Here is a 25,579-nt window from a genome sequence, read left to right on the forward strand (position 1 = left end):
CGTGTGGGGTCCTGGGATGCTGATCCGCATCCCTCCTTTGCCACCCACGCCCCGCGTTTTGCAGAGCTTGAGGCCTTGGTGAGGGCCCTGGGCTCCATCCTGAGAGCCCCCTGGAGAGTTTTAAGCCCCCAGCCTCTGTGGCCACAATAGCCCCAGCTTTCCAGCCCACTTCTCTTATGTGTGAGTCATCAATGTGTTTTCTGTCTGTTCTCTGATACCTCCTCAGCGTCTAGAACAGTGGCCAGTACATGGTCCACGCTCAGTGAATACGCGACTAAATACGGAGGCAGGCTGACCAGGTGTGGCCTCCGTCCTCGTGGAGTTTACAGTCCAAGGGCAGACACAGGCATTAAACACAAATATGGCAAAGGGACGTAGTGAACTCGGAGTGTGGACCAGTGCTGGGGGCTGAGGGTGGTGCTAACGGGGAGAAGACCCCAGCTGAGCTGAGGCAGGAGAGCAAGGGCTGCCCAGAGCTGAGACTGGATGTCGGGCAGAGAGACCTGCCAAGCTCCCGGCCCCTCTCAGTCTGTCATGGTCCTTGTGTGCCTGAGGAGGGACTGGGGCTCAGAAGGGAAGGGTCACTCAGCCGCAGCCCACCCAGAGCTTCCTGCTCCAGGTTGTGGGAGGCCTGGCACCCCCAGCACCAGCCCTTCCTGGATGGATATATTCTCTGCCTCCACTCCTGGGCCCTGCTGCCTGCTCTGGCCAGTCCACGCCCTCCCGGGCAGGCAGGGACAGCGTGTGCCGGCTTCCAGCTCTCCGGCTGGGGCTCCCTGGCCTGCTGGGCTGGCCTCTCACCTGGCAGCCTCAGCCTCCCCACACATGTGCCCCCGTGGGTGGCCAGCCCCCCCCCCCCCCGCACATGACAGGCCTGACGCCTGAGGTCCCACCACAGCTGGGGAGGCTGGCACTGTCCTGTTCAGAGGAGGAAACTGCCTTGGCCCGTGCGACCCAAGTCTGAGCTCTGAACTGGTGCCGTCAGAGCCTGTCCATGGGCTCTGGCCACCCGGGTGCCATCGTAATCCCCAAGCTGCTGCCTCCTGAGGACCCCGCGGGGCTGCCAGCAGCGTTTTGACTTGCAGCTGCCCGCTGTTGCCAGGACAGAGCCATCCTCCGTCTTCTTCATCTGCATTCCTCTCCGCTCTGGGCCTATTCCGACCACCCTTCTCTCTCCATAGCCTGAAGCTCGAGGCCTTGTCCATCTCCCACTGACACTAGTGGCAAGACTTTTTGTCCAGTTATTTGGCCATTGCTCTAGGTCAGGGGACGGTCTTTCCTTCATCAAAGGGCACCCAGTCTGGCTGAGCACCCAGTCTGGTCTGGGCAGAGGGTGGGGGGCAGGTGCTATGTTAATTTCTTCATTCACTAAACAGAAATCCTCCAATGGGGTTTGTGAAGGAAGGGAGGAAGGAAGGATGGAAGGATGGAAGGAAGGAGGGAGAGTAGGGGGGCATAGCAGGGAAGGAGGGAAAGAGGGAGCCCTTTGGGTTGGCTGAGTCTCCCAGCCCTTACTTTACCCCACACAGTCCAGGAGCGGACTTGGACTAGACCCTTAGATGGCCAGGGGGCTGAGAAAAGCTTGATTGACCCCTTGAGCCTCAGTTTCTTCCTCTCAATGGGGCTGGTAACAGTTCTGACCACAGAGGATGGTCGGGAGCGTCAAAGAAAGGCTTGTGAGTCGGCACCGGCAGGACCCAGCACACTGCAGGCCATCAAGTTCCCCAAGCAGGGTGGCAAGTCATGTGCTGAGGCCTGACTGGCACTTGCAGAGGGACAAGTGAGGGAGGGAAGGACAAAGGCATCTTGGGCAGTGGGGGCAGCGTGGGCAGAGGCCAGGGCACAGGCTGTGGGTAGGTAGGGATGCGGGACTCGGGGGTTTGGGCCAGCAGAGGGAGGTCAAGGCAGAGCCTCACCACATGGACCACATTCGGGTCTACTCCTGGAGCCCTCTTCCCAGCTGGGTGAGGTAGGGCAAGCTACTTCTCTCAGAGTCTCAGCTTCCTCTCCTGTGAGACAGAACATCTAAGCGCATGGCCCTGTGGTGCCGATGAGCTCAGTGGAGGGTGTAAATGTCCGGCCCAGGGCCGGACACCCCTTCGGCCCTATGGAGTGTGAATACCGTTGCCAAGTCCCTGCCTTGCCAGAGGCACTTCCTTCTTGCTGCAATGCCTCCTCCCATTCCTGGCCCTTCCCCTGTCCTCTGAAGGGCCCCTGTCTGAGCCTGAGTGCCTCAACAAACCCTCACACCTCTGTCATTTTCCTTGGTGCCTCCCCAGGGTGTAACAAGCCCCTTGAGGGCAGGGACCTGTATCTCCTCCCTGAACCTAGAGGTGAGCACCCAGGACATGTGCTGACTGGAGAAAGGAGCAGCAGGTGGTGAGTTTGAGCAGAAGGGCCTGGAACCCAGAAGGAGGAGGGAGAGGAGGAAGAGGTCACTCTTTTTTTTTTTTTAATTAATTAACTAATTAATTATAATTTTGGCTGCATTGGATCTTCATTGTTGCGTGTGGGCTTTCTCTAGCTGTGGTGAGCAGGGGCTACTCTTCGTTACAGTGCATGGGCTTCTCATTGTGGTGGCTTCTCTTGTTGAGGAGCACAGCTTCTAGGCGCCCGGGCTTCAGTAGTTGTGGCACATGGGCTTAGTTGCTCTGCGGCATGTGGAATCTTCCTGGATCAGGTCTCAAACCCGTGTCCCCTGCACTGACAGGCGGATTCTTAACCACTGCGCCACCAGGGAAGTCCTGAAGAGGTCACTCTTGATGGGAGGCTCGGAGAGGTAGCACAGAAAGGTCAGGTCTGGATGAACAGGATGGCTGAGTGAAGGGGAGCTGGTGTGACCAGAAGCCAGGACTGCTATGCGGAACAATGAAGGTTTAAGACCCAGAGAAGGGTCCCAAAGTCCAGGCAGCTTTCCCACCGGGACTGTGTGCTTGTTTATGGCCTTCTGCTTTCCAGGGCCTGTGCTCACTTGCAAAGTGGGTGCCAGGGAGCCATCTTGCCATGGGGGTGAGGATACAGGAGATGCTGCAGCAAAGGTTAGTTCTTGGCACTCGGCCTCTTCCAATCCCACCCCTCTATTCCTGGTTTAGCACGTCAAGGTGAAGGGTATGCACTGCACTTCCTCAGCTGGCTTGGGATTTCTTCAGGGCAGGGTCCCCTTCCCTCTGAGGAAGCAGTTCCCAATAGAACTGTGTTCTTTCATTGACCTGGGCCCACTAAGCACCAGGCCCAGTGCACAGGAGGACCATAAAGTCATTTCCCAGGCCAGGCTCCCAGGTCCCCTGCAGCTCTAAGGAGTAACTGATGGAGTCCCTCATACATTTGCCAAATGTGTCTTGTTGTTTTTTTTTATTTATTTGGTTGCGCCAGGTCTTAGTTGCAGCATGCGGGCTCCTTAGTTGTGGCATGTGAACCCTTAGTTGTGGCATGCATGTGGGATCTAGTTCCCTCACCATGGATCGAACCCAGGTCCCCTGCATTGGGAGCGTGGAGTCCTAACCACTGTGCCACCAGGGAAGTCCCTTGTTTTTTGTTTTTGGCCACGCTGTGCAGCATGCGGGATCTTAGTTCCCCAACCAGGGATCGAACCCGTGCCCCCTGCAGTGGAAAGGGGAAGTCTTAACCACTGGACCGCCAGGGAAGTCCCACATTTGCCAAATGTTTAGGAGCACCCACTGTGTGCCAGCCCTGGGGAGAGATAAAGGACAGGCAGGGTCCTCATTGCATGAGGCTTATCATCTAGTTTCTTCCCCACTCTCTCCCCGTGTTAAGCCTGGGCTCTCAGGTCTCTGGGTGGGAGGCCGGCTCTATTCCAGGCTATCCATCTCCAGTGCTCTTTTCCTCTGTCTTCTAGTGGGAAACCAACTGCTCTCAGAATGGAGAAAAATTCCTTCACAAGGCCTGAATGATCTGAAGCTGCACCCTCCACTTTGCCTGCACTGCCACCGAGGTCCAAACCACCATCACCTCCCTCTTTGCCTGGATGGCCACAAACAGCTTGTACGTGGCCCTGCTCCCCTTCTTACCCCCTACCTACCTCATCCTCCATTCTCCAACCAGAGTCTTCTCCTCATACACATGCATCTGACCATGGGCTTGCCCTTCTGTCCTCAGAGCTGCTCCTCCCCACCCTTCACAGGTCCCAGTGGTGGCTGTGGAGCCAGCAGCCCCGTCTGGAACAGAATTGGGCTCTGCTCCTTGCGGGTTGCATGACCTTGGGCAAACCCTCGGCCTCCACTATGCTTCTGTTTCCTGTGAAATGGGGCTGTTCGTGGTGAGTGTTGGCTATAATTACACTATTTCCTCAGTGAGACTCCCTGACTCCCCCCCCCCCCGACCCCCCCACCCCCGCCCATGAGAAGCAGGTTCCCACAGTCACATTCCCATCACCTCGGCGCTGATTGGTGCCTGAAATAATCCTGCCCCTTACCCCATCTCCCGCAGCCAGTATCACTGTGCACCTACTGTGTGTCGGGCTCTGTTTCCCAGTGCCACCGCACTGGGCGCCCCGCAAAGGCAGGGTCCCCGCCGGTCCCTGCGCCCCGGCGCTCCCAGGCCGCCGGCGCTGTGCCCGCACCGCGCCCGCACACAGTAGGCGCCTCGTTCGCCCGCGCCGCCGCCCCTCCCCCGCTCCAGGAAGTGCGGGGGCTCCGGCGCCGGCCGCCGCGATGCATTCTGGGCCAGCAGCAGCACCAGAGCCAAGATGGCGGCCAGCAGGAGGCTGATGAAGGTAAAGACCATTCTCCGGCGCCGGCGGGCGGACGGGGAGTGGCGTCGGCCGGGGCCGCGCGGCCGCCCGGACCCCTCGGGGGGCCGCCGCCGCCCCCCGCCTCGCGTGGCGCCGCCGCCCAGGGCCGTGTGATGAGGGAGCTAAGGCGGCCGCTAGGCCGCAGCCCAGGAGGGAGCGCCAGGCCGCGCCGCCCCGGCCCTTCGCCGGCCGTCCGGCTGCCCCGCCCGGCCCGCGGGCTCCCTCCGCGAGGCGGCGGAGGCAGCAGGAGGCCCACCGGACGCCCGCGGGAGGCCCGAGCGCCGAGCCCGCGCCGCGGAGCTGCCCCGCCCTGGGCCATAGCGCACCGGGCTGGAAGCCGCCGGGCCGGGCGGGCGGGGGGCTCGGGGCGGGGGCCGGCGGGCGAAAGTTAGGCCGGGCTGCCGTGGGCGATCTGGGTGTGCGGGGGCCGGCAGACTGTCGCTGCGACTGCCGGCAGACTGTCGCTGCAACTGCAGAGTCACACAGCGGCAAGTTCGGCCCCGGGGTGCAGGAGAGCGGGAGGGCGGGGGGCGGCCGGCCGCGGCGCGGGCCTCCTGCCCCGTCCTCGTCATCCGCGCTCCGGGCCCTGCTGGAGCAAAGTGCCATTTTAGGGGTGGGAGTGGGAGTTAAAACCAACCAAAGTTTATAAAAATAACTTGCTACTTTGTATCTTGAACGCGGCGGGGTGCATTCTTGCTCGCTGGCTCCCCGAGTGAGGAGCACAGATGTCACCCGGGCCCAGTCCTTTCTCGAGTGTGTTTGCCGGCGTCCCCCAGAGCCGATCTCGCCTAGGTTTGCAAGTCGGCCGCCCTGCCGGTGGTGCTGCCGGGCTGCACCGGGCCGAAAATCAAAAGGGCCCAGGAGCTGATTTCCTGGGGGGAGATAAAGGGCTGGGGTTCCTCCTGGGCAGAGCAGTGCTCCGGAGAGCCAGACGCTGAGTTTGGAGTCCCAGCCTCCGGGCCCTCCCTCCCTGGGAACGTTTCCTTTCTTTTGTTCCCTAAGGACTAGACACGACATTGAACTTCATAAGACTGGATTGGAAGTGGGCACAAAAGAAGAGTCAGCAGAGTCCAGATTTCTCTCTTCTCTGTCAGTGACACCACCGTCCACACAGTCGTCCGGATGGGAAGACTGTTATTCATTTATTTTCCTCTCTACTTCCCAGAGGCAGTCATCCTTGATGCCTTTCGGATTTTACTTTAAAGGTTTCTTGAGTTCCTGACTTCTCTAATCTTACTGAGATTACTTGAATCCATACCCTCACCTCTCAGGTGCCTTTCTGAGTTCTCTCCTTCTCTGACTCGCCTTCTTGGCCACCACAGTTCTTTTTCTAAAGCAGATATTAATCCTTTCATGCTCCTGTCCTAACCTCCGTGATTTTATTGTCCTCGGAAGTTAATCCTAACTTCCTGGCAGCAAGACCCTTAGACTGCTGGAAAGTAATCTGTTCAGCCACACCCCCTGCTCCTTGATTTGCCATCACTCTTGCACCTAATCACTGTAGCTGCCATTTTCCTTAGCCTTGACTTTGTGCAGCTCCGTACTTCATGTTCATGATGGTGTGTAATCCTCCCTGTGAAGTAGACTCTATTATTCCCATTTTGTAGGTGAGAAAATGGAATGCAGGGAGAATCGCTGGCTTGCCCCAGTTTTCTAGCTAGGGAGAGAGTGAGCTGTGATGTGACTAGTTCTGTCTGACCCGAGAGCCCCCGGCCCTTAGGTGGCCTTTGCACACGCTGTTTGCTCTCCCTGAGAAAAGCTGCCTTCCCCTCGCCTTTCATCCCCTTCCAGGGAAGTCCTGGGTTCAACTCCGAGGCCAGCTACTCTGAGGCCTCGCCTCCCCCATTAGAATGAGTTGTTTCCGCCTTTGTGTGACCACAGCACTTTCTTTATGTTTCTCTTTGAACACTTGTCACAATCGGATTTGTGTTAGACTTGCCTTTCCTACCAGGGTCTGAGGTCCTCAAGGGCAGGGATCTTGACCTAATTCATCCTGGTATCCCTTAGTCTAGGCCAGTTGACCTAGTTTGGGGCTCCCAGGCTCCCAGAGGTCTGAGAGGGGAGTTACTATGGTTTTTCAATTATTTTTGTGTTTCAAAAAAATTAGAGCTTAGGAAAAAATATGTAACATTAACTGAGTACTTGTTAAGTGCTAGATCATTTAGGTAAGTTTTTTTTAATGTTTTCAATAACTCTTAAAGGTAGTGTGTTGTCATCTTTATTTTACCAACGAGAAGGTTGTGAGGCTTAGCGGACCATCCTGGGGAGAGATGAGATGCTACATCTCCCTGTCTCCATATCCCAAGTTCCACGCCCCTTATCACATGGCCTCCTTTCTTATTCCAAGGATGCACAGAGGAGTATGTTGATTCCTGACTCTTGCCTGGAGATTCTTTCAATTTAGTAGGGGATGCTCGTTACAAGATGGTAATCATTGGCTCTGAGAGTCAGTGTTTAGGCCTGGTTAATTTAGAAAAAAAATTATTGAATCAGGTTGATCAGTACTTGGGCTGGATAATAAAAGGGATTTTCAGTGGTGAAAAGTAAACATGTTGAATAATCAAATGGATTACATCTTAAAGAACTGGAAATTTCCTCAAAAACCATTTTCTGAGACACTTGGAGTCAAAGATTTCTTTGTAACAATGGACTATCTGCAGATAGTGTAAAATACATTATTAAAAGTAGAGTGATTTGCATATATCAGGCTGAGAAGTTATTTTAGGCAAAGTGAATATGATAAAGTCTTTAATTTAAAAAGCAATTGCCAAAAGGATTAGCCTTTTTCAGAACACTTTTTAGGAATTACAATGTTAATAAAACATTAAATACATTTTAATTTGCAAGCAGCTAATTCAGCATTGATGGCAACCACCAGATTGTAACCATTGCTTCAGTCAGGAGGGGAAATAGCTACAAAAGTGAAACCTGTAGGTGTGGCTGAGGGAAATTGATTGCAGTCTGTTCATTTCTTTTTAGCCTCTCAATTGCACACATCTCCTGGAAGGACCCTCCAGCTGGGTATCTTCCCAGAAGGGCTTTTCTCAGTGGGGAAGTTTGTAGATTTAAAAGAGGAGTGACATTTTATTAGTTATTATGGCATAACTCTTGAGATAAGGAATTGAGATTTGTAGCAGCCTGTTAATGCTATTTAAATACTGCTCACTCAGAGCTCCATATTGGTGTACTTTCAGCCCATAATCACATGTGAATGAGTAGGAGGAGTTGCTAAATAATAGTTCATTCCTTGGAATTCATTGTACTAAGCAGTGAACTAGTTTGCTCTTGAGTGCAGGTATAGTACTCCCTGAGGTTGGGTAATGAACACAAGGAGCAGTGAGTGTGTCTGGTGGGTGTGTTGTGCGTGAGGGGAGTTTTACAGATGGTGTCAGTGTTCTGAATCCACTGGGTTTTTGGGACTCGAGGAAAGCACAGCATTTTTTACCCTAAATTCATGCATCGCAGTGAGTTGGGACTATTTTAGCCTCCCTTAATGATATTCTTTGTAAATGTTTCTCTCTTAAGAGACAATTGGGACAGGCCCTGGGAAAGAGAGTATTCTCATTATTGCAATCTTGGAACCTTTTCTTGAGGTGTACACGAGCACAAAAACACTTGTTCCAGGGTACTTAGACCTATTCTGATTTTGCTACAACTCTAAGTTAAGAGGCTGTTGATTTAGTGTTTTATTACATCAGGTCACTTGAAAGTATTCTCACTCTTGGAAAGTATCACTAAATGTTCAAGAGATAACTTCTCTTTTCTTTGATGCAACAGTAAGTTGGGAATTAAAGCTTACAGAACCACAAAGCCCTCCCTCCTGGGCCTGGACTCTGGTGGTCCCCCACACCCCACACCCCCGCCCCTCCTCAGGAGTTTCCTTTGAATGGCGCCGGACCTGCAGGCCTCCGGGTCTGAGCCCCGCCTGTGCCCCCACGTCTGTCTTGCCTCCCTTAGTTAATGGGCCACTTGTCTACTCCATCACCAAGGAAGAACCTGGGGGAACCTGCCTCATCCCTTCCTTCCACATTGAGCCACTTGCCAGATTCTGCTGAACTAGGCCTTTATCTCCCTTCTCTTTCTGTCTTTTCTGCATCTCCACTGCCATGCCCTTCATGCAGGCCGTCCCTGTTGTGGTGGACACCTGCCTGGGATCGCTCAGTGGGTTCTTTGTGCTCGTCCCCAGTCAGCTCCTCACTCCCACGTCATCCCTAAGCGGCAGTGCGTTTGAGAGAAGTGCTCACGCCCAGGCCTTGCCCCCAGAAACCGGATCCGGGTTCAGTAGGGCAGGACCCGCGCTCCTCAGCGTGTCCTGTCCGGGGTTGGGCTTGTCAGTCTCATCTCCCCCGCTTGCCCTGGGATCCCCTGGACCCGCAAGCTCTGCACTCCCCGGCTCGTCTCTCTGCACCAGGGCGACTCCTTGACTCAGCTCCTGGGGGGTCTCCTCTGCACTGTGCCCTCAAGGAGCTGAAGGAGGGAGAAGAACGGCCCAGCCTAGAACAAAGGTCCTGGGCTGCCCGTGTGTGCTGGACGCCTGCCAGCTGAGGAGTGAGGGGGGGCGGATAAGCCCCTCTGGCGGGAGGAGGCCGAACTTGGTCTGGCCCTTCACTCTGAGCAGGGCTTTGGTAGCTTACTGGGCAGCTGGTGAGGGTGAGGAGCTTTCATCCTTCAGAACAGATGTAGTAACCCCTGGCCATGTGCTTCTTACCTTGCTCGGTCCCCTCCTTGAATTTTAGGGAGGCCACCCCTGTGGCGCTTTCCAGAAGCACTGGGGACTGACCTGGTTTTACCCTCTTCAGCGTGCCCAGCGCGCCTGGCCCTCTAGGACAAGCCTTCCCTCCCTCGGCTCGGCCGCTGGCAGAGCTGCCTCTCCATGAGGGGTCTCACGAAGCCAGCGCGGGTGGATTTCAGGACAGGTGGCAGAGAGACGCTGTGCCTTTCAGTTGAGGATCCAATGGAGCCCCAGGTGCGGCGTCCAGAAGTGGCTGCTCGCTGATGAGGGCTCTGCTGGCATGTGTCTCCTGTCCAGACTCATTCTGTGTGTTCTCGAGGGCTTGGGCGAGCCTCACCCTCGCCCGGGAGAAAGGGGGAGGGAAGGGTCTTCCATTCAGGGCAGAGCTATTGAGAGTGGAATACTGCAGAGCGATTAAGAGCTCAGGTGCTGGAGCGTGTGTCCTGACCCGCCGCGTCTTAGCTGACTGAACCCAGGCAAGTTGCTTAACCTCTCTGTGCATTAGTCATGTCATCTGTGTGAAGATTGAGTGTGAAGATTGAGTTACTACATATCAAGCGCTCAGAAGAGCGCCTGGCATGTACTAAGTGTGGGTGTCAGCACGGGAGCCAGGAGAGTGGCCTGGTGGGAGGGAGGGAGGGTTTGGAGGAAATGGTGCTGCCCTCGGGGGTCGTGGGTTGGGGCAGGGAGGACAGGAAGTCCCCCTCTCCACATGCCCTCCCGACTCTTGAAGTCACCTGTTCCTTAGGGTTAGTGAGAGGTTTCCTGAGACAGCTGTGCGAACGTGTCTTTGTTTAAAGATGTTTACTTTTTCCAGCAAAATTACACAGCTCTTGAATTCAAAGTCAGTGTCTCAGAATCTCACCCATGTGTTTTTTCTTCCTGTGCTGAGTGTGTGGGCCAATGAGGCTGCTGAGCTGGGCTGGTGGTCCCATCAAGGACGCTGTGCCTTTGGTCTCCTGCTCCAGGTCCTCCAGGCCTTGGCCGCAGTCTCTAGTGTCCAGAGCTGCAGGGCCCTGACAGGCGGGAGGCTGAGGCCCGGCCACCACCCACGGGTGGGGCCGCCAGGTGCTCCCTGCTCTCAGGGTTTCTCTCCTGCTTTTCACATGGCTTCCCGTAAGAAGGGACGGGATGGAGAGTAAAGTTCGTCTCAGGTTAGGTGGTGGTGGGGTTTGTGCTGTTTTGAATAGTTCCAGGCCTGTATCAGTTGGAGTTTTCCGTACTCCTTATCTTGCCAGATTTTGTTTCTGCTTCTCACTAGCAAGTTCGGCAAAGGGGTGAAGTGTGCCGGACAGCCCCTGGCCCAGTGGACACATGTGCAGCCAAAGCAGGGACTGGCATCAGGTCCAGTGCTTCTGCTGGTGCTCCCTGTCTGAGCGGGCTGGGCAGTGGCTGTAGCTCCAAAGTCAGATGGCCCTTGAGCCCTTCCTGAGATGGTCTGTAAATGTGTGCACCCGCCCCCTGTGCCAGTCATTGGGAAACTCAGCACAGGAAAGCCACTTTACAGGTAGATCCGCTGCGTGGTCCACATGACTGTCCCTGTCTCCATCCCGGGATGCTGAACTCCAGAGTGTGTGATGCAGGTCAGAGTGCCAGGCCCACCCCCGTTCAGTTGGAGGCACACACGCATCCCGGAGTGAGGCCACCGTGCAGAGTGGGCCAGAGCGTGTGGGCAGCGCTGAGTGTCCCCTGCAGCCGTGTCCTGTTGGCACGACCATGCGCAGGCGGCCTGCTTCCTGGAGCAGCGTGCTGTGGTTGAGTTCTCCAAGACCTGGTTCAGATCCTCATCTCTGCCGCAGGCTCATCTGTGTCCTCGCCCTGAGCCTCAGTGTCCTGATTTCTCCAAAGGGACAGTGACACTCCCTCATAGAGTGAGGACCATCGCTGAGTGTGTCCATCATGGCAGTAACTGAGTGTGACATAGCTGGCACACCACTGGCTCGCTGTGGAGACGTGGTGGTGGGGCCCCCTTGGCTGAGCAGTCACTGAAATAAGAGACTCATGTCCTGGAGCTTTGAAGCCTTATGTTTTAGATTTACAGTGTATTGAATTACATTAAGGTCATAATTGAGTGTCATTGCCACTGGTTCCTTTGTGCAAGCTTGGAGTGTGCATTTCTGTCAAAATTAGTCACTTTGATACAGTCCCACAAGCAAGAAGTAGCTCTTTCAAATTATTAATGTCCCACCAGTTGCATGGCTGGTATTTGACAGGGATCTTGTACTTTCCCTTGAACGTCGGGCTCTACCTGCCGGGTTTCATTTTGCCTGGATGGGAGAGCCTAGAAGTGTTCCGGGCACAGAAGAAACAGTTGCGGGGTGACTCGCCATAAATGGAGGGCTCAGGTGAAGGCTGTGTATGTTTGTCCTTTTGTCGTCGAGAGTCTGGGAAAGTGCAGTTCCAGGGCCGCCAGGCCCCCCAGGATCCTGACCAGGGAATGGGAGCCCCCGCCCCCCTTCCCCACCACTCTGTGGCTGGACATCCATGGAACAAAGTCTCTGGCTTGGGCTCTAGTCCTGGCTCTGCCCTGTCCAAGGTCTGTCTGTGACTGGGCCCGTCTCAGCCTCTCTCCAGCCTTCCCTCCTGTCAAATAAAGCTGACGGGTTGGCCTGGCCCCCCTCAGGGGCATCGTGAGGCTCTGGTCTCTGCTTCTCACTTGGGGTCTGGCTCCTGCTGTTCACGTGGCTGGGTGGGGTGTGCGACTCTTGCACAAAGGCCAGCATCTTCCCTACCATGCCTCCTCCTGTTCTGCTTTGTTGGGATTTTGAAGGTGACAGTGCCCTGTGGAGGGGAGTGTGATGCGCCATTGGCAGGCCCCTGTCTTATGCTTCTTTGTCTTTTTCTTTTTAATTGGATCAGGTCATTTCTGAAAGCTTTGTGCTAACCGTAAACATCTTCATTTCTCATTTAAGGCCCCCGTGAGCTCTGGTCGTAGGCTGTCAACACCAATGTCATATCATGTGTATGTCCTGTTATATAGAACAGATAGAATATGTACGTTGGTGCCCTGACACTCTTAGATTTTAAGAAGTGTGGTGACACAGTTGTGGAGGGGAATGAACCGAACCCTAATTGAGTACCTCCTGCCAGCTTCAGCAACATCCAGCGTTTCTTGTAATTCTCAGCAGGGCCCTATGGAGTAAGCTTCCTACCGTAAGACTAGACTCCTAGACTCGAGCTTCAGGTGGTGTGAAAGGTGGGGCTGGGTTGAGCCCGGGCCTGTCTGACTCCAGAGTCTTCTGCTCTTCCTGGTCCACTGATGATTTGTTGAAGCAACCACCTACCAAATCAAAATATTGTTTCTGTGTATTATATATAAAATAAATGTTGAAGAGAATGGTTGGGGATTGAAATATTCTGCTTTTATCGCCCATAGGAAGGTTCAGCAGAGAAGGTTCAACAGTAGAATAAGCAATATAAGTCACAGTATGCACCTTCTAAGAAAAGTTCAGACCGGTTTCCGGGTTTCTGTCGGCGCAGACTTGTTGCTGTCAGAGGGACTCCTCGCCTTGCTTCTGTGTGCTGGCCCGGTGGGAGGCCTTTGCTCTGGTAGGAGCTTGTTTGCAGATGTGGAAGTGACACTGAGTCAGGGAACTGGTCTCTTCTTTGCTGGAAGGCTGGGTTGTTCTCAAGGAGGGGTGCCCCTCACTGTGGCCTGGGACCCCTGGCCCAGGTGCCTGGTGCTCTCTGGAGGTTCTCAGTCTGTGGGTCCACGGGAGTCAGGCACCCCTCACTCCCCCCTGCGCCTGGGACCCACACCCTGGCCGAGTCCCCAGAATTAGTAGCCTTTCCAGCCAAGCTCTGTTCCTGTTGCTTCCCGAACCACCTGGGGGTTCCTTCCTTCTACGGCTCTGCCTGCGTCTCCCACGGGGACACCTATTCTCTTCACCCCAGGGTCCATCCTCCCCCTCCCTCAGGGCTGGTGTCAGCCTCTCCCATGAAGCTGTTGGCCTCTGCTGTAGGCGCCCCCCACACCCCCGCAGGTCCCCAGAGCAGCTCCGCTCTCTTAACCCAGCTTCAACAGCCAGGAAGACCTTCAGCTTTACTTTCTGTAGTTCTTTAGGGGCGCATTGTGCTTTTTTCCATTTAGCAAATAGGAAATTACACCATGATATTAAATATGCCTTTTTTTTTTTAAATATGCCTTTTTTAAAAACTGTACCAGCGCCCCCTACCTTGACACTTGCCGTCCATAGCATTGATTTAACATCTGAAGCAGCCATGACTCAGACCGCTGATTTTTCCTTTGTACATCTGTCTGGATTTCATTTTTCTTTTTTGTTGTTGAAGTATGGTTGATTTACCGTGTTGTGTTTCAGGTGTACAGCACAGTGATGCAGTTATATATATACACATATATATGTTCTTTTCCAACTTCTTTTCTCTCTTTTTTTTTTTTTTTTTTTTTGCGGTACGCGGGCCTCTCACTGTTGTGGCCTCTCCCGTTGCGGAGCACAGGCTCTGGACGTGCAGGCTCAGCAGCCATGGCTCATGGGCCTAGCCGCTCCGCAGCACGTGGGATCTTCCCGGACTGGGGCACGAACCCATGTCCCCTGCATTGGCAGGTGGACTCTCAACCACTGCGCCACCAGGGAAGCCCTCTCTTATATGTTTTTATAAAATACTGAGTATAGTTCCCTGTGTTATACAATAGGTCCTTGTTGGTTATTTGTTTTACACATAGTATGTCTGGATTTCTTAAAGAGGACCATGGCCTCACACTGATTAGGAACCACTGGCTCCTGAGGGCTTCTCAGTGTGTGAGGATTACCCAGGGAGACTGTAAACAGTCGAATATCAAAGAAGGAAAGAAACAGAGACTTGGTTAATTCTTCCCCAGCTCAGATGTGTACACTGCATTGTGAGACGAGGGCGTGCTGTGTATAATGTGTCCTGCTCCCTGTCTCTGCTCGGGGACCAGCAAGTCTCCTGCTGGGGCTGGACCGTGTCCCCTGCTGGTGCCCGTGGGGCTGTCGGGCAGTGGTCGCTTGTGCCCGATGCCACGCTTTGGCCTAGAGTGTTGCCGACACGCCAAGTTCTCCCTCTGGGCTTCGAGGAGTGCAGCCCTCTCTCTCTCCCTCGCCACTCACCCTGCCCAGGAAGCCCGCTCCCCACCAGGAGGGGGACGTGTGAGTGTCTGGTTCTCCTTCCCCGGTGTCTCTCTCGGCCTGTCAGCATCGTCCCATCTGCCTGAAGCAGCCGACCAACTGCTCTCGCAGAACTGACGCAGACCTTTGTGGGGCGTGTTTTGTCAGTCCCTGTGGTTCTTGGCTTTGGTCTTCCCAACTCCGTTCTGGAGCTGGACCCCTCTTTCTCCCACCATCCGTCGGACGTTCCAACTCTGAATCGATGTGGTCTCCTTGCCATCCCTCCCCCCGTTCTTCATCTTCAGTTACAGGCTGCAGTCACGCTGGAGGGTTTGTTAGGCCTTCAGATGAACCCGTCTCTCTTTTTTTTTTCCTATAAATTTATTTGTTTAATTTATTTAGTTTTGGCTGCATTAGGTCTTTGTTGCTGCACGTGGGCTTTCTCTTGGTTGTGGTCCGCGGGCTTCTCATTGTGGTGGCTTCTCTTGTCGCAGAGCATAGGCTCTAGGCGCGCGGGCTTCAGTAGTTGTGGCTCACACGGGCTCTAGAGCACAGGCACAGTAGTTGTGGCGCACGGGCTTAGTTGCTCCACAGCATGTGGGATCTTCCCAGACTAGGGTTCGAACCCGTGCCCCCTGCATTGGCAGGCGGACTTTTAACCACTGTGCCACCAGGGGAACCCCCATCTCTTCTCTGAATGACTTGAGTCAGTCTTCAGCTTGTTCTCGGTGGAGGCGTGATTGGCATTTCGGGCTGATCAGTTCATGTCTGCGGGACTGTCTTGTGCATCTCAGGACTTTCAGCGTCCCGGCCCCCAAGAGTGTCAGTGGTTCTCAGCAGCTGTGGCTCTGGAGGGTGTTGGGAAGCTGGGTGGAGCTGTGTCACAGGCCTGGCATCTAGTGGGCAGGGCTCAGCGCTGCCCTGTTGAGAAACTCCCAGGGGCTGCCTGGCATTCCCTGAAGATGACAGGACTGGATGGCCGGCTTGTTTGTCTTGGTTTCTCTTACTTCTGCCTTATACCCACTTCTTGTTTAGAACTATGCAAAGGCACCTGCCTCGTCATCTTTGCTGAGCGTCACTTGACAGCGAGGTGACTTGAGCTTACCCGGTAACCGTGCTCCGGGTTTCCCAAGCCTCCCAGCTCTGCTGTCACAGCATCACCATCTTCTCCTGCGGGTGGTGGGGGGCAGGGCGGGGGGCAGGGTTGCTGTCCTCCTCGCACCGAGCAGCTCCCGTCTTTGTTCCAGTGTCTCTTGATATCAGAGCATGATAGTTGCCCGCCCTGCACCCCTGCCAACACGCCACTCCTCCGTTTCTTGAGTAAGGTTCAGTTTCTCACTGCCAAGTTACGGTGGACAGTCCTACCTGCCACGTTTTTGTAATTTCCTTTGAAATGTACCTCCTTGTGTTTATTACCCATACCTCGTGTTGTTAGTGTGTGGATTTCTGAAGCTGTAAAGTATATTTATAGATTATTTTAAAATTTATTTTGTCCTATGAATATTGAATCTATTCTCTGTTGTTTCTTCTTTCTTGCTCTTTTTTTTTTAATTTTTTGGCCTTGCTGTGCGGCATGCGGGATGCAGGATTTTCTTGAGCAGGGATTGAACCCGTGCCCCCTGCAGTGGTAGCATGGAGTCTTAACCACTGGACCACCAGGGAAGTCCCTGTTTGACTGTCTAATTTCACAATTCTATCTGGAATTTTTTCCCATCTGTATTTGGTTTAAACATTTTTTAGCTTGGTAGGACTCAGCGCTACGGGACATGGTCTCTTCTGTTTCTAGACAAGAATCTTACTCTAGTGCCTTGAGCCGAGGGCCGGAAGGTCCCAGCACATAGAGAGCCCTGTTTACCCCAGGGCCTCGCCCCTCTCCAATCCCCTGCTTCCCATCTGATCAGTCACCGGATCACTAAGCAGATATTGTATTTGTGTGTGACGGTGGGCTCCTGGGCTTCCTGACCCCTGCCGTGCGCCTCCTCTTTTGGAGCTTACGTTCTGTTTGGGGAGTGGACCAGAGTGGGAGTGTCGGTGTGAGATTTGTTTCTTCCCCTTCCTGAATGTGCCCAGGCTTCATAATCCCCAGGGGAGCCTTTCCGATGAGCCCTGGGCATTAGTAGGAGGACCAGCTGACAGCTGGCAGGTCGGGTGGTCTCTCAGGTTCCATGCTTCCCCTCCTGCGGGCTCAGGAAGAGGGGCCAGGCCACCCCTTCCCCCACTGCTGGGGCCATGGCCACTAGCATCTTCCTCGTGGAAGCTGAGCATTGCTTAGAAATGGAACTCATCCTCTCACTGTGCAGCTTGCTAAAAATCCCCATTTCTCTCCACCCCACACCTGCTAGACCAGAGTTTCTGGGCCTGGGGCCCAGGCCGACGAGTGTGGTGGGCAGCTAGGGCTGGCAAGCAGCAGTCTTCCCTGTGGGAAGAGACTCAGCCTGGCCCCTGCCACCAAGCAGCAGCGTGTCCCACCTGTCTCCTCTGTGCAGTCACTTGACGTGCTGTCCTCCTTATCCTGCCCCGTGCCAGGCACACCTGTAACATCGGCTCAGCCCCCTTTCTCGGGACTCTTCTCCTTCCTTATCTCGTATCCCCCAGGGTGCCTTGTACACTGGCCGTTTGATGGGAATGTGGCACGCAGAGGATAGGGCGGCTGGTTCAGAGCCTCCGTGCCATCCTGCGCCACGGCACCAAACATGAAGGGGCTTCCTGGTTCTAGAGGGCTGCGGGGGCCAGACCAGCGAGGAGGAAGCCTGGGCTGTGGGACGCCATCCTGTGGGCCCTGCGGAGGAGGCAGGTCTGGGCTGGGTGGTGCTGTGGCGTTGGAGAGAGAGGCATCCAGGAGATGTGGAGGACGCTGTTGTGTCGTGGACGAGAGCCGGGTTGGGGTGTGGTGGGGGAGCGCCTCACTCTAGGCTCTGAGGATGGAGGAGCATGGGGGACCCAGGTGGGCGGGTGGCTGTGCAGTGGGTGGCTTGGGCCATAACGCCTGTTGGACGGTCACTCGAGTTGTTGGGGAAGCGGTGGGAAATGTCAGGCTAGTGCAGGGTTGAAAAACAAGTGACAGACAATTCTAGGCTAGAGACGGGAAGGGCCCTGATGTCGCCTGGCCGGCCGTGCTTTCTGGATGAAGTGGCGTTTGTATGATAACAACCCCTCATATATTTGCAAGGCGTTTTCTTGCACATAGCATGGTTCCCCCTCCTTGTCTACATCTTTGGGTCTCAATGCCCTTTTGCAGCAGAGGAAACCGAGGCTTAGTGAAGGTTTCCATCCTCCCCCACCCCCCCTCCAGCCCCAGACTGGGTCGTCGGGCCCCAGCCATGTGCCCTGTGGAGGGAGAGCCCTTCTGAAACTGCACTCCAGCGTTGGGTGGAAAACTGTGGGTTTGTTTGCTTCTCTTCCCCAGTTCCATTCACCTTTACACGGAGGCAGCGCTTCATAGATCTGGGTTGGAAAGAGTCAGGTCTTCAGCACCTGGCCTGTGCCCCTGCTGCGTGGGGACAGCCCATAGGGGAGGGGATCGTCCACTGGGGCTGTGGGTTCACCGAGGTGGGTGCTTGTCTTGGCCTGGGGTACGGGTCAAGGGGGCCACTGCGGCTCCAGGCCTCTTAACCAGGCCAGGGCATCCAGCCATGCTCTGAGATGGCCTTGGTGGCGGTGTCGGCACTTGGTTTAATTTGAGGGAGTCAGGAGGGATCTAACGTGTGGTGCTTTCCCCTATTTGACACCCCTTTATGCTTTGTCAATCAACAGGAGCTTGAAGAAATCCGCAAATGTGGGATGAAAAACTTCCGTAACATCCAGGTTGATGAAGCTAATTTATTGACTTGGCAAGGGCTTATTGTTCCTGTGAGTATTGAACACCTCCACTTCTTACCAGATTATTCTTTACGCTGATGTGTGTGCTACGGGCTTCTCCCTCTGCTCCCAAGGCGGCTCTGACTCTAGGCGGCCAGCAGGTGCCCGAGGCGGCTGTCGCGGAGGCTCACAGGGCAGGGCCGTGAAGGGGAGCCCATCTGGGCTCTGGTCTCCTGACATTCTGAGGTCCGAGCCTTCCAGGCCTGTGAGGGTCGGCCCGGAAAGGACGTGCGTCTGTGCTCCTGCTCTTCCTTGGCTTCTCTCTGCCTGGCCGCGTTTGTCCAGACGGGCCGCTTTCTCCGACCTCTCTTGGGAGATAGCGGATGTTTTCATCCATGTCTTCTCTTTGCTCTCCTGCCTGGGTTTGCGTCTGTGTTTCTAACTCTCTGGACACCTGTGTTCCAGGTTTTATTCTTGGGACCCTCCAGTCTGTGCCTCCCATTGGTCTCAAGTCCCTTTGCCTAGTGGCCCCCCAGTGTTTCTCTGGGGCATCTGCCCCCACGCCCCACTCCCTGTCGCCCAGACTTCCTTTGGGTGCTCGGGCCCTCTCCTCACCGCGGCTTCCTGTGGCCTCCCCGCCCTCTGGATTCCGCATCTACTCTTTCTGCAGCCCTTCATCTCCCCGTCCAGAGGCTTGTCCCATGCTGACTCCAGCTGTGACCCCGGTTTCCCTGCCCTCCCAGAACTGCTTCTGGCAGCACCTGGCCCACGTCCTCAGCCCCGGCTCGGCAGGTCCAGCCCTGGCCCTGAGGTCCTCACTCCTGTCCTGCCACTTCCTCTCAACTCTTAGCCATGGCTCTTGTCCAGCCTCTTGCCTTTCTCTTGCTCTGTTTTGTCTCTTGGGGACCTTGCTTCTTCCAGTGTCAGGTCATTGGGTTCTTGCTGGACGTGGAGGGGTGCGTCTTGGCCTCTGTTCCTGCCCATCTTGGCCTCTGCTCCTGCCCGCTTGCCGGAGGCAGCCTTACTTGGACGTCATGTGCCTTCCATGTCCCCGGCTTGTGACAGAGACCCTCTGTGCCAGTGACCCCCGTTCCTTCCTGTTCTTCCCACCCCCCGCCACCTCCTTTCATCCCCCCTGCCCTGTGCCTCCCCCCTCCCCCCGCACCCCCCCACCCCGCCGCCCAGTGTAAAATCTCTCCTTACGAAGAGATGGGTCACTTTGCCAGAGCCGAGCAGAGAGCACGCTGACCAGAGATGCTTCCTTCTTGACACTGGTTGTAGGTCATGCTTTTTTAACAGTCCCTGGAACTTGAACAGCAAATATTGGATTTGTAGTTTATTTTTATAATCATTTGGATAACTAAGGAAAGATATGCTTTATAGTGTTTCAGTGCACACCAAAAATTATAAACCTGGCAGCGTCCAGCCTGGTTTTGCCCCCAGCCCTTGCCCACTGTGGGGACATATTAGATGTTGAGTGGAAGGATGGCCAAGACCATATGACCCCTGGCACTCTCCTAATTGAGATTTTGTTTCCTACTGATAAAATAGGTGAATAGTTAAGATGTGGATCTTTTGAAAAATAATAAGAATGACCGGGACAGTTTTAAGCGGTCAGGCTGGGCAGCCTACCGTGGGAGCTCAGTAGCCGGCTCCAAGGGTAGGTGGCTGTCTGGCAGGCGTCTCCCTGGTGTCGCATCGGCAGAGCCTGTGGAACGGGCAACTTCTCATTGAGCCCCGGGTGGAGATGGCTGGTAGAGTCCCAGTGGCCTGGGCCAAGGCTCCAGGCAGTGTCTGGAGCATCTGGGGAAGCTGTGCCTGGAGACAGGGCTGTGGCCAGGGCTCCTCTCGCCCTGCTCACGCTGCCTCTTCCTACTTCTCTGGCCCCTGGGTTGGCGTGAGGAGAGTTTCAAGGAAGCAGTTGGCAACTGCTCTGTCCAAGGTCCCCACTAGTACCCCACACCTGGGCCTCGGGTCTTCCTGCTCTGTAGGCGCTGGGTCAGCAAGGGGTCTTCTCCCCAAACTCACCTGGGATCCATCCAGCTGGAGTGAAAAGCAGGGCCAGGCTGATAAAGATGTGGCCCCCCGGGAAGTGGGCCTTTACAGCAGGGTACTTGCTGGTCCTGGGGAAGCCACCTGGCAAATCCACCCTGGTTGCAGTTCAGAGAGAGGGCAGGCCCAGACCTCAGGGGGCGATGGCGGGGGCACTTCATCGTTACCATGGCAGTTCAGGTTGATTCCCTTTAAACACTTGGTTTTTTTGTGTTTTTTTTGCGGTACGCGGGCCTGTCACTGTTGTGGCCTCTCCTGTTACGGAGCGCAGGCTCTGGACGTGCAGGCTCAGCGGCCATGGCTCACGGGCCTAGCCGCTCTGCGGCATGTGGGATCTTCCGAGACCGGGACACGAACCCGTGTCCCCTGCATCGGCAGGCGGACTCTCAACCACTGCGCCACCAGGGAAGCCCTAAACACTTGTTTTTATATAAGATTTCTCCATTTAAAATTCAGATGTAAGGTCTAAGGAAGAAAAGAATCCCATAATCCCATTATGAAGAAATTCAGTTTAGTGAGTTTTTGGCACATGCCCTTCAGGAACAGGGGCCTAGTGGTGAACCTTCTTGAGGCTTCTCTCCCAGTGGGCGTGTCCACCCCTAACCGGGTGCTCACACCCCCTTTAATGGGCCAGTTGCTGATGTCATAATTTTATCATTATTTGGTCATTGCCTTGAAACTCTTCATGAACATAAGTTTTAGTAACTATCCTATAGCCCATGTTTTATAAGTTATAGGTGTACAATATAGTCATTTTTATTTTAGATTCTGATCTTAAGATACAGTATTCTGTATTATATATTCCATTAGGATCAGGGTTGTACTATATTTAAGGAAAAACCATCTTTAGGGCTATATATGTTGTCAAATTACTTTCCAGAAAGGTTGTGCTAGTTTATACTCCTACAGGTACTGTCTGCACAAGTGCCCACAAGTGCCCACACGTGTCCTTGGCTGTTGTGGAGGTTGCTGAGCATTTTTAAAGGGGGTTCTGAGTGTCACGTGCTTCAGCACCCAGGCTGTGCGGTCCCGCTGCCCAAGGGGAGAGCCCCAGCCCTGCCCCTGACGGGAGGGGTGGTGATCTTGGGCCAGCTACACAGTTAGTCCCAGCGTCCTCACCTCTAAAAGGAGCGCTTCCCTTCTGGCTGTTGTAAAAGTTCAGTAAGTGCACATGTTAAATGCTTAGTCTCACTCGGGGGCTCTCTGGAACGCTGTTTGCCCTAACAGAGGGTCCATGAAACAACACGCAGGAAGAAATTCTTGTCAGTTTGATAGGTGCAAAAGTTCTCAGCTTGATATGTGTCTTTGTCCCATTTGGGCTGTTGTATAACAAAATACTAGATAGCTGAGCTTATAAGCAACAGAAATTTATTTCTCACAGTCCTGGGAGCTGTAGGTCTGAGATCAGTGCTAGTTGGGTGAGGACCTTCTTCTCACGAGTCACAGGCTGTTGCTCGCATGGCAGAAGGGGCACCAGTCCCATTCGTGAGGGCTCTGCCCTGGTGGTCTAATCCCCTCCCAGAGGCCCCACCTCCCCACACCATCACCTTGGGGGGGGTAGGTTTTTGTTTTTGTTTTTCTGGCTGTGTTGGGTCTTCGTTGCTGCACGCAGGCTTTCTCTGTTTGTGGTGAGTGGGGGCTACTCTTTGTTGTGGTGCGTGGGCTTCTCGTTGTGGTGCCTTCTCTTGTGGAGCACGGGCCCTAGGTGTGCTGGCTTCAGTATTTGTGGCTCACGGGCTTAGCTGCTTTGTGGCATGTGGGATCTTCCCTGACCAGGGCTTGAACCCGTGTCCCCTGCATTAGCAGGCGGACTCTTAGCCACTGTGCCACCAGGGAAGTCCAGGGCGGTAGGTTTTGACATAGGAATTTGGAGGGACACAAACATTCGGACCATAGTAATTTGTATTTAAAATTTTGTTTTTGCAGTTGAAGGTTTTTTTACTTATTTATTGACTGTTTATGTCTCTACAGTCTATTATCTAATAAGGTTTTAGTATGTTTGTCAAATTGCAGGAATTCTGTGTATTAATCCTTTGTGTCTGGGACAAATAATTTTCAGCTTAGTGTTTTCTTTTAAATTTTGTTTATTCAAAATTAATTTTAAAGTTTCTCTTTTAAAAAATTTAAAAATTTTGCTTCATCAATTTTTTTTATTGTGGTAAAATGTATGTGACATAAAATTTGCCATTACAGAACTTTTTAAGTGTACAATTCAGTGACATTAATTACAGTCAAAATGTTTTGCAGCCATCATCACTGTATTTCCAAAACTTATCACTCAAACAGAAATTCTGTAGCCATGAAGTAATAACACTCTGCTCTCCTACCCCCCAACCCCTAGTACTCCCTAATCTACTCTGTATGTCAATGAATTTGCTTATTGTAGATATTTCACATAAATGAATCATATAAAGTTTGTCCTGGGCTTCCCTGGTGGCGCAGTGGTTGAGAGTCCGCCTGCCGATGCAGGGGACATGGGTTCGTGCCCTGGTCCGGGAAGATCCCACGTGCCGCGGAGCGGCTAGGCCCATGAGCCATGGCCGCTGAGCCTGTACGTCTGGAGCCGCAACGGGGTGGCCACAACAGTGAGAGGCCCGCGTACCACAAAAAAAAAAAAAAAAAATTGTCCTTTTTTATCTGGCTTATTTCACTCAGCATAATTTTTTTCAAGGTTCATGTACATCATACCATGTATCAGAACATCGTTTTTATGGATAAATATTTTCTTTTATATGTCTACACCACCTTTTTTTTTTTTTTTTTTTTGGCCTCGCCTTGCAGCATGCAGGATCTTAGTTTCCTGTTCAGGGATCGAACCCATGCACCCTGCAGTGGGAGTGTGAAGTCTTAACCCCTGATATGCAGGTATCTGCCTGAGTCCCATCTTCAGTTTTTCGGGGTAATATGTAGAAGTGGAATTGGCTGAATCACATGGTAACTCTGTGTTTAACTCCTTGAGGAACTGCCAGACTGATTTCCGCAGTGGCTGCACCATCTTACATTCCCACCAGCAGTGCACAAGGATTCCAGTTTTTCCACATCCTCACCAACAATTATTTTCCTTTTTTTTTTTTTTAAAGTTATAACCATTCTAGTAGATGTGAATTGGAATCTCAATGGTGGTTTCGATTTGCATTTTCCTCATGATTAAGGATGTTGAGCATTGTTTCACGTTTTTATTGGCCATTTGTATATCTTTGGGGGAATGTCTAAAGTTCTTTAACCCCCCCTCCTTTTAAAAACATTTTATTTATGTATTTATTTTTGGCTGCATTGGGTCTTCATTGCTGCTCGCGGGCTTTCTCTAGTTATGGAGAGTGGGGGCTACTCTTCATTGCAGTGCGTGAGCTTCTCATTGTGGTGGCTTCTCTTTGTTGTGGAGCATAGGCTCTAGGCGCGTGGGCTTCAGTGGTTGTGGCACACAGCCTCAGTAGTTGTGGCTCGCAGGCTCTAGAGCACAGGCTCAGTAGTTGTGGCGCATGGGCTTAGTTGCTCTGCGGCATGTGGGATCTTCCTGGAGGGCTCGAACCCGTGTACCCTGCATTAAAGACTTTTTTTTTTAAGAGCAGTGTTAGGTTTGCAGCAAAACTAAGAGGAAGGACAGATATTTCAGGTATACCCCTTCCCCCCTCCCCCACATAGTCTCCCCCATTATCAACATCCCCCACCAGAGCCAGGCATTTGTTATAACTGATGAACCTATGTTGGCACACCATAATCACCTAAAGGGCACAGTTTACATCGGAGTCACTCTTGGTGTTGTACATCCTGTGAGTTTGAACAATGTATAATGACATGTATCCACCATTAGAGTATCATAGAGAGTAGTTTCACTGCCTCAGATCCTATGTGCTCTGTCTGTTCAATCCTTCCCCACTCCTGGCAAGTACTGATGTTTTTTTTTTAACTGTCTTCATAGTTTGGACGTTCAAGACTGTCGTATGGTTGGAATCATACAGCAGCTTTTCAGATTGGCTTCTTTCGTTTAGTAATGTGCAATTAAGATTTCGTTGTGTTTTGATAGCTCATTTCTTTTTAGCACCAAATAATATTCTGTTGTCTCAATGTACACAGTTTGTTTATCCATTCACCTCCTGAAGGACATTTTGATTGCTTCCAGATTTTGGCAGTTCTGAATAAAGCTGCTATACACATTCTGAGTTGGGTTTTTTGTCTCTTTGTCTTTGAGTTAAAGGAGTTCGTTATATATTCTACATATTAAATCCTTACTAGATATATAATTTGCAGATATTTTCTCCCACTCGGTTGTCTTTTTACTCTCTTGACTGTGTCCTTTGATGCACAAAGTTTTTAATATTCATGAAGTCCATTTTACCTATTTTTTCTATTGTTGCCTGTGCTTTCAGTGTCATATTTGAGAAACCATTGCCAAATCCAAGGTCATGCAGGTTTTGCCCTATGTTTTCTTCTGAGAATTTTTAGTGTTAACTCTTGAACTTAGCTCTTTGTTCCATTTTGAGTTTTTTTAAATGGTATAGGGTAAGGGCCCAACTTCATTCTGTTGCACGTAGATGTACAATTTTCCCAGGACCATTTGTCGAAAAGACTGCTTTTTCCCATTGAGTGATTCTGGCATCCTTGTCAAAAATTAATAGAGCTAGAAAACTAATAAGGACCTACAGTGTAGCACAGGGAACTCTACTCAGTACTCTGTAATGGCCTGTATGGGGAAAGAATCTAAAAAAGAGTGGATATACATATAACTGATTCACTTTGCTGTACAGCAGAAACTAACACCACATTGTAAGTCAACTATATGCCAGTAAAAATAAAAAAAATAATAGAACATATATGTGAGGGTTTAATTCTGGACTCTCAATTCTGTTCCTTTTTATATTATTTATTTGGTTGCACTGGGTCTTAGTTGAGGCAGGTGGGCTTCTTAGTTGCAGCTCGCAGGCTCCTTAGTTGCGGCACAAGGGCTCCTTTAGTTGAGGCAGGTGGGCTCCTTAGTTGCGGCTCCAGGGCTCCTTAGTTGTGGCTCACGGGCTCTTTAGTTGCGGCATGCATGTGGTATCTAGTTCCCTGACCAGGGGTCAAACCCGGGTCCCCTGCATTGGGAACATGGAGTCTTATCCACTGCGCCACCAGGGATGTCCCTCAGTTCTGTTCTGTTGGTCTGAATGTCTGTCCTTATGC

At 52.9% G+C, this 25,579-nt stretch overlaps 1 protein-coding gene and 1 long non-coding RNA gene across 2 annotated transcripts in view; both read left to right on the forward strand.

The window, feature by feature from the left end:
• Nucleotides 1-2,496: 2,496 nt before the first annotated feature.
• On the forward strand, nt 2,497-4,278 carry LOC137204149 (uncharacterized). The gene is made up of 3 exons (XR_010933440.1): nt 2,497-3,038; nt 3,857-4,002; nt 4,142-4,278. It is a non-coding gene; the product is annotated as an uncharacterized lncRNA (long non-coding RNA).
• Nucleotides 4,279-4,640: 362 nt separating this feature from the next.
• Nucleotides 4,641-25,579, forward strand: part of UBE2L3 (ubiquitin conjugating enzyme E2 L3) — a 42,576-nt gene continuing 21,637 nt past the window's right edge. Inside the window, exons 1-2 of the mRNA XM_067700002.1 lie at nt 4,641-4,732; nt 18,323-18,418. Coding sequence (XP_067556103.1) covers nt 4,706-4,732; nt 18,323-18,418 — 123 coding nt within the window. The 5' untranslated portion in view covers nt 4,641-4,705. The remainder of the gene's footprint in view (nt 4,733-18,322; nt 18,419-25,579) is intronic.

The sequence above is a fragment of the Pseudorca crassidens genome, chromosome 12 (assembly GCF_039906515.1).
Source record: "Pseudorca crassidens isolate mPseCra1 chromosome 12, mPseCra1.hap1, whole genome shotgun sequence".
In the NCBI taxonomy this organism is placed as follows: Eukaryota; Metazoa; Chordata; class Mammalia; order Artiodactyla; family Delphinidae; genus Pseudorca; species Pseudorca crassidens.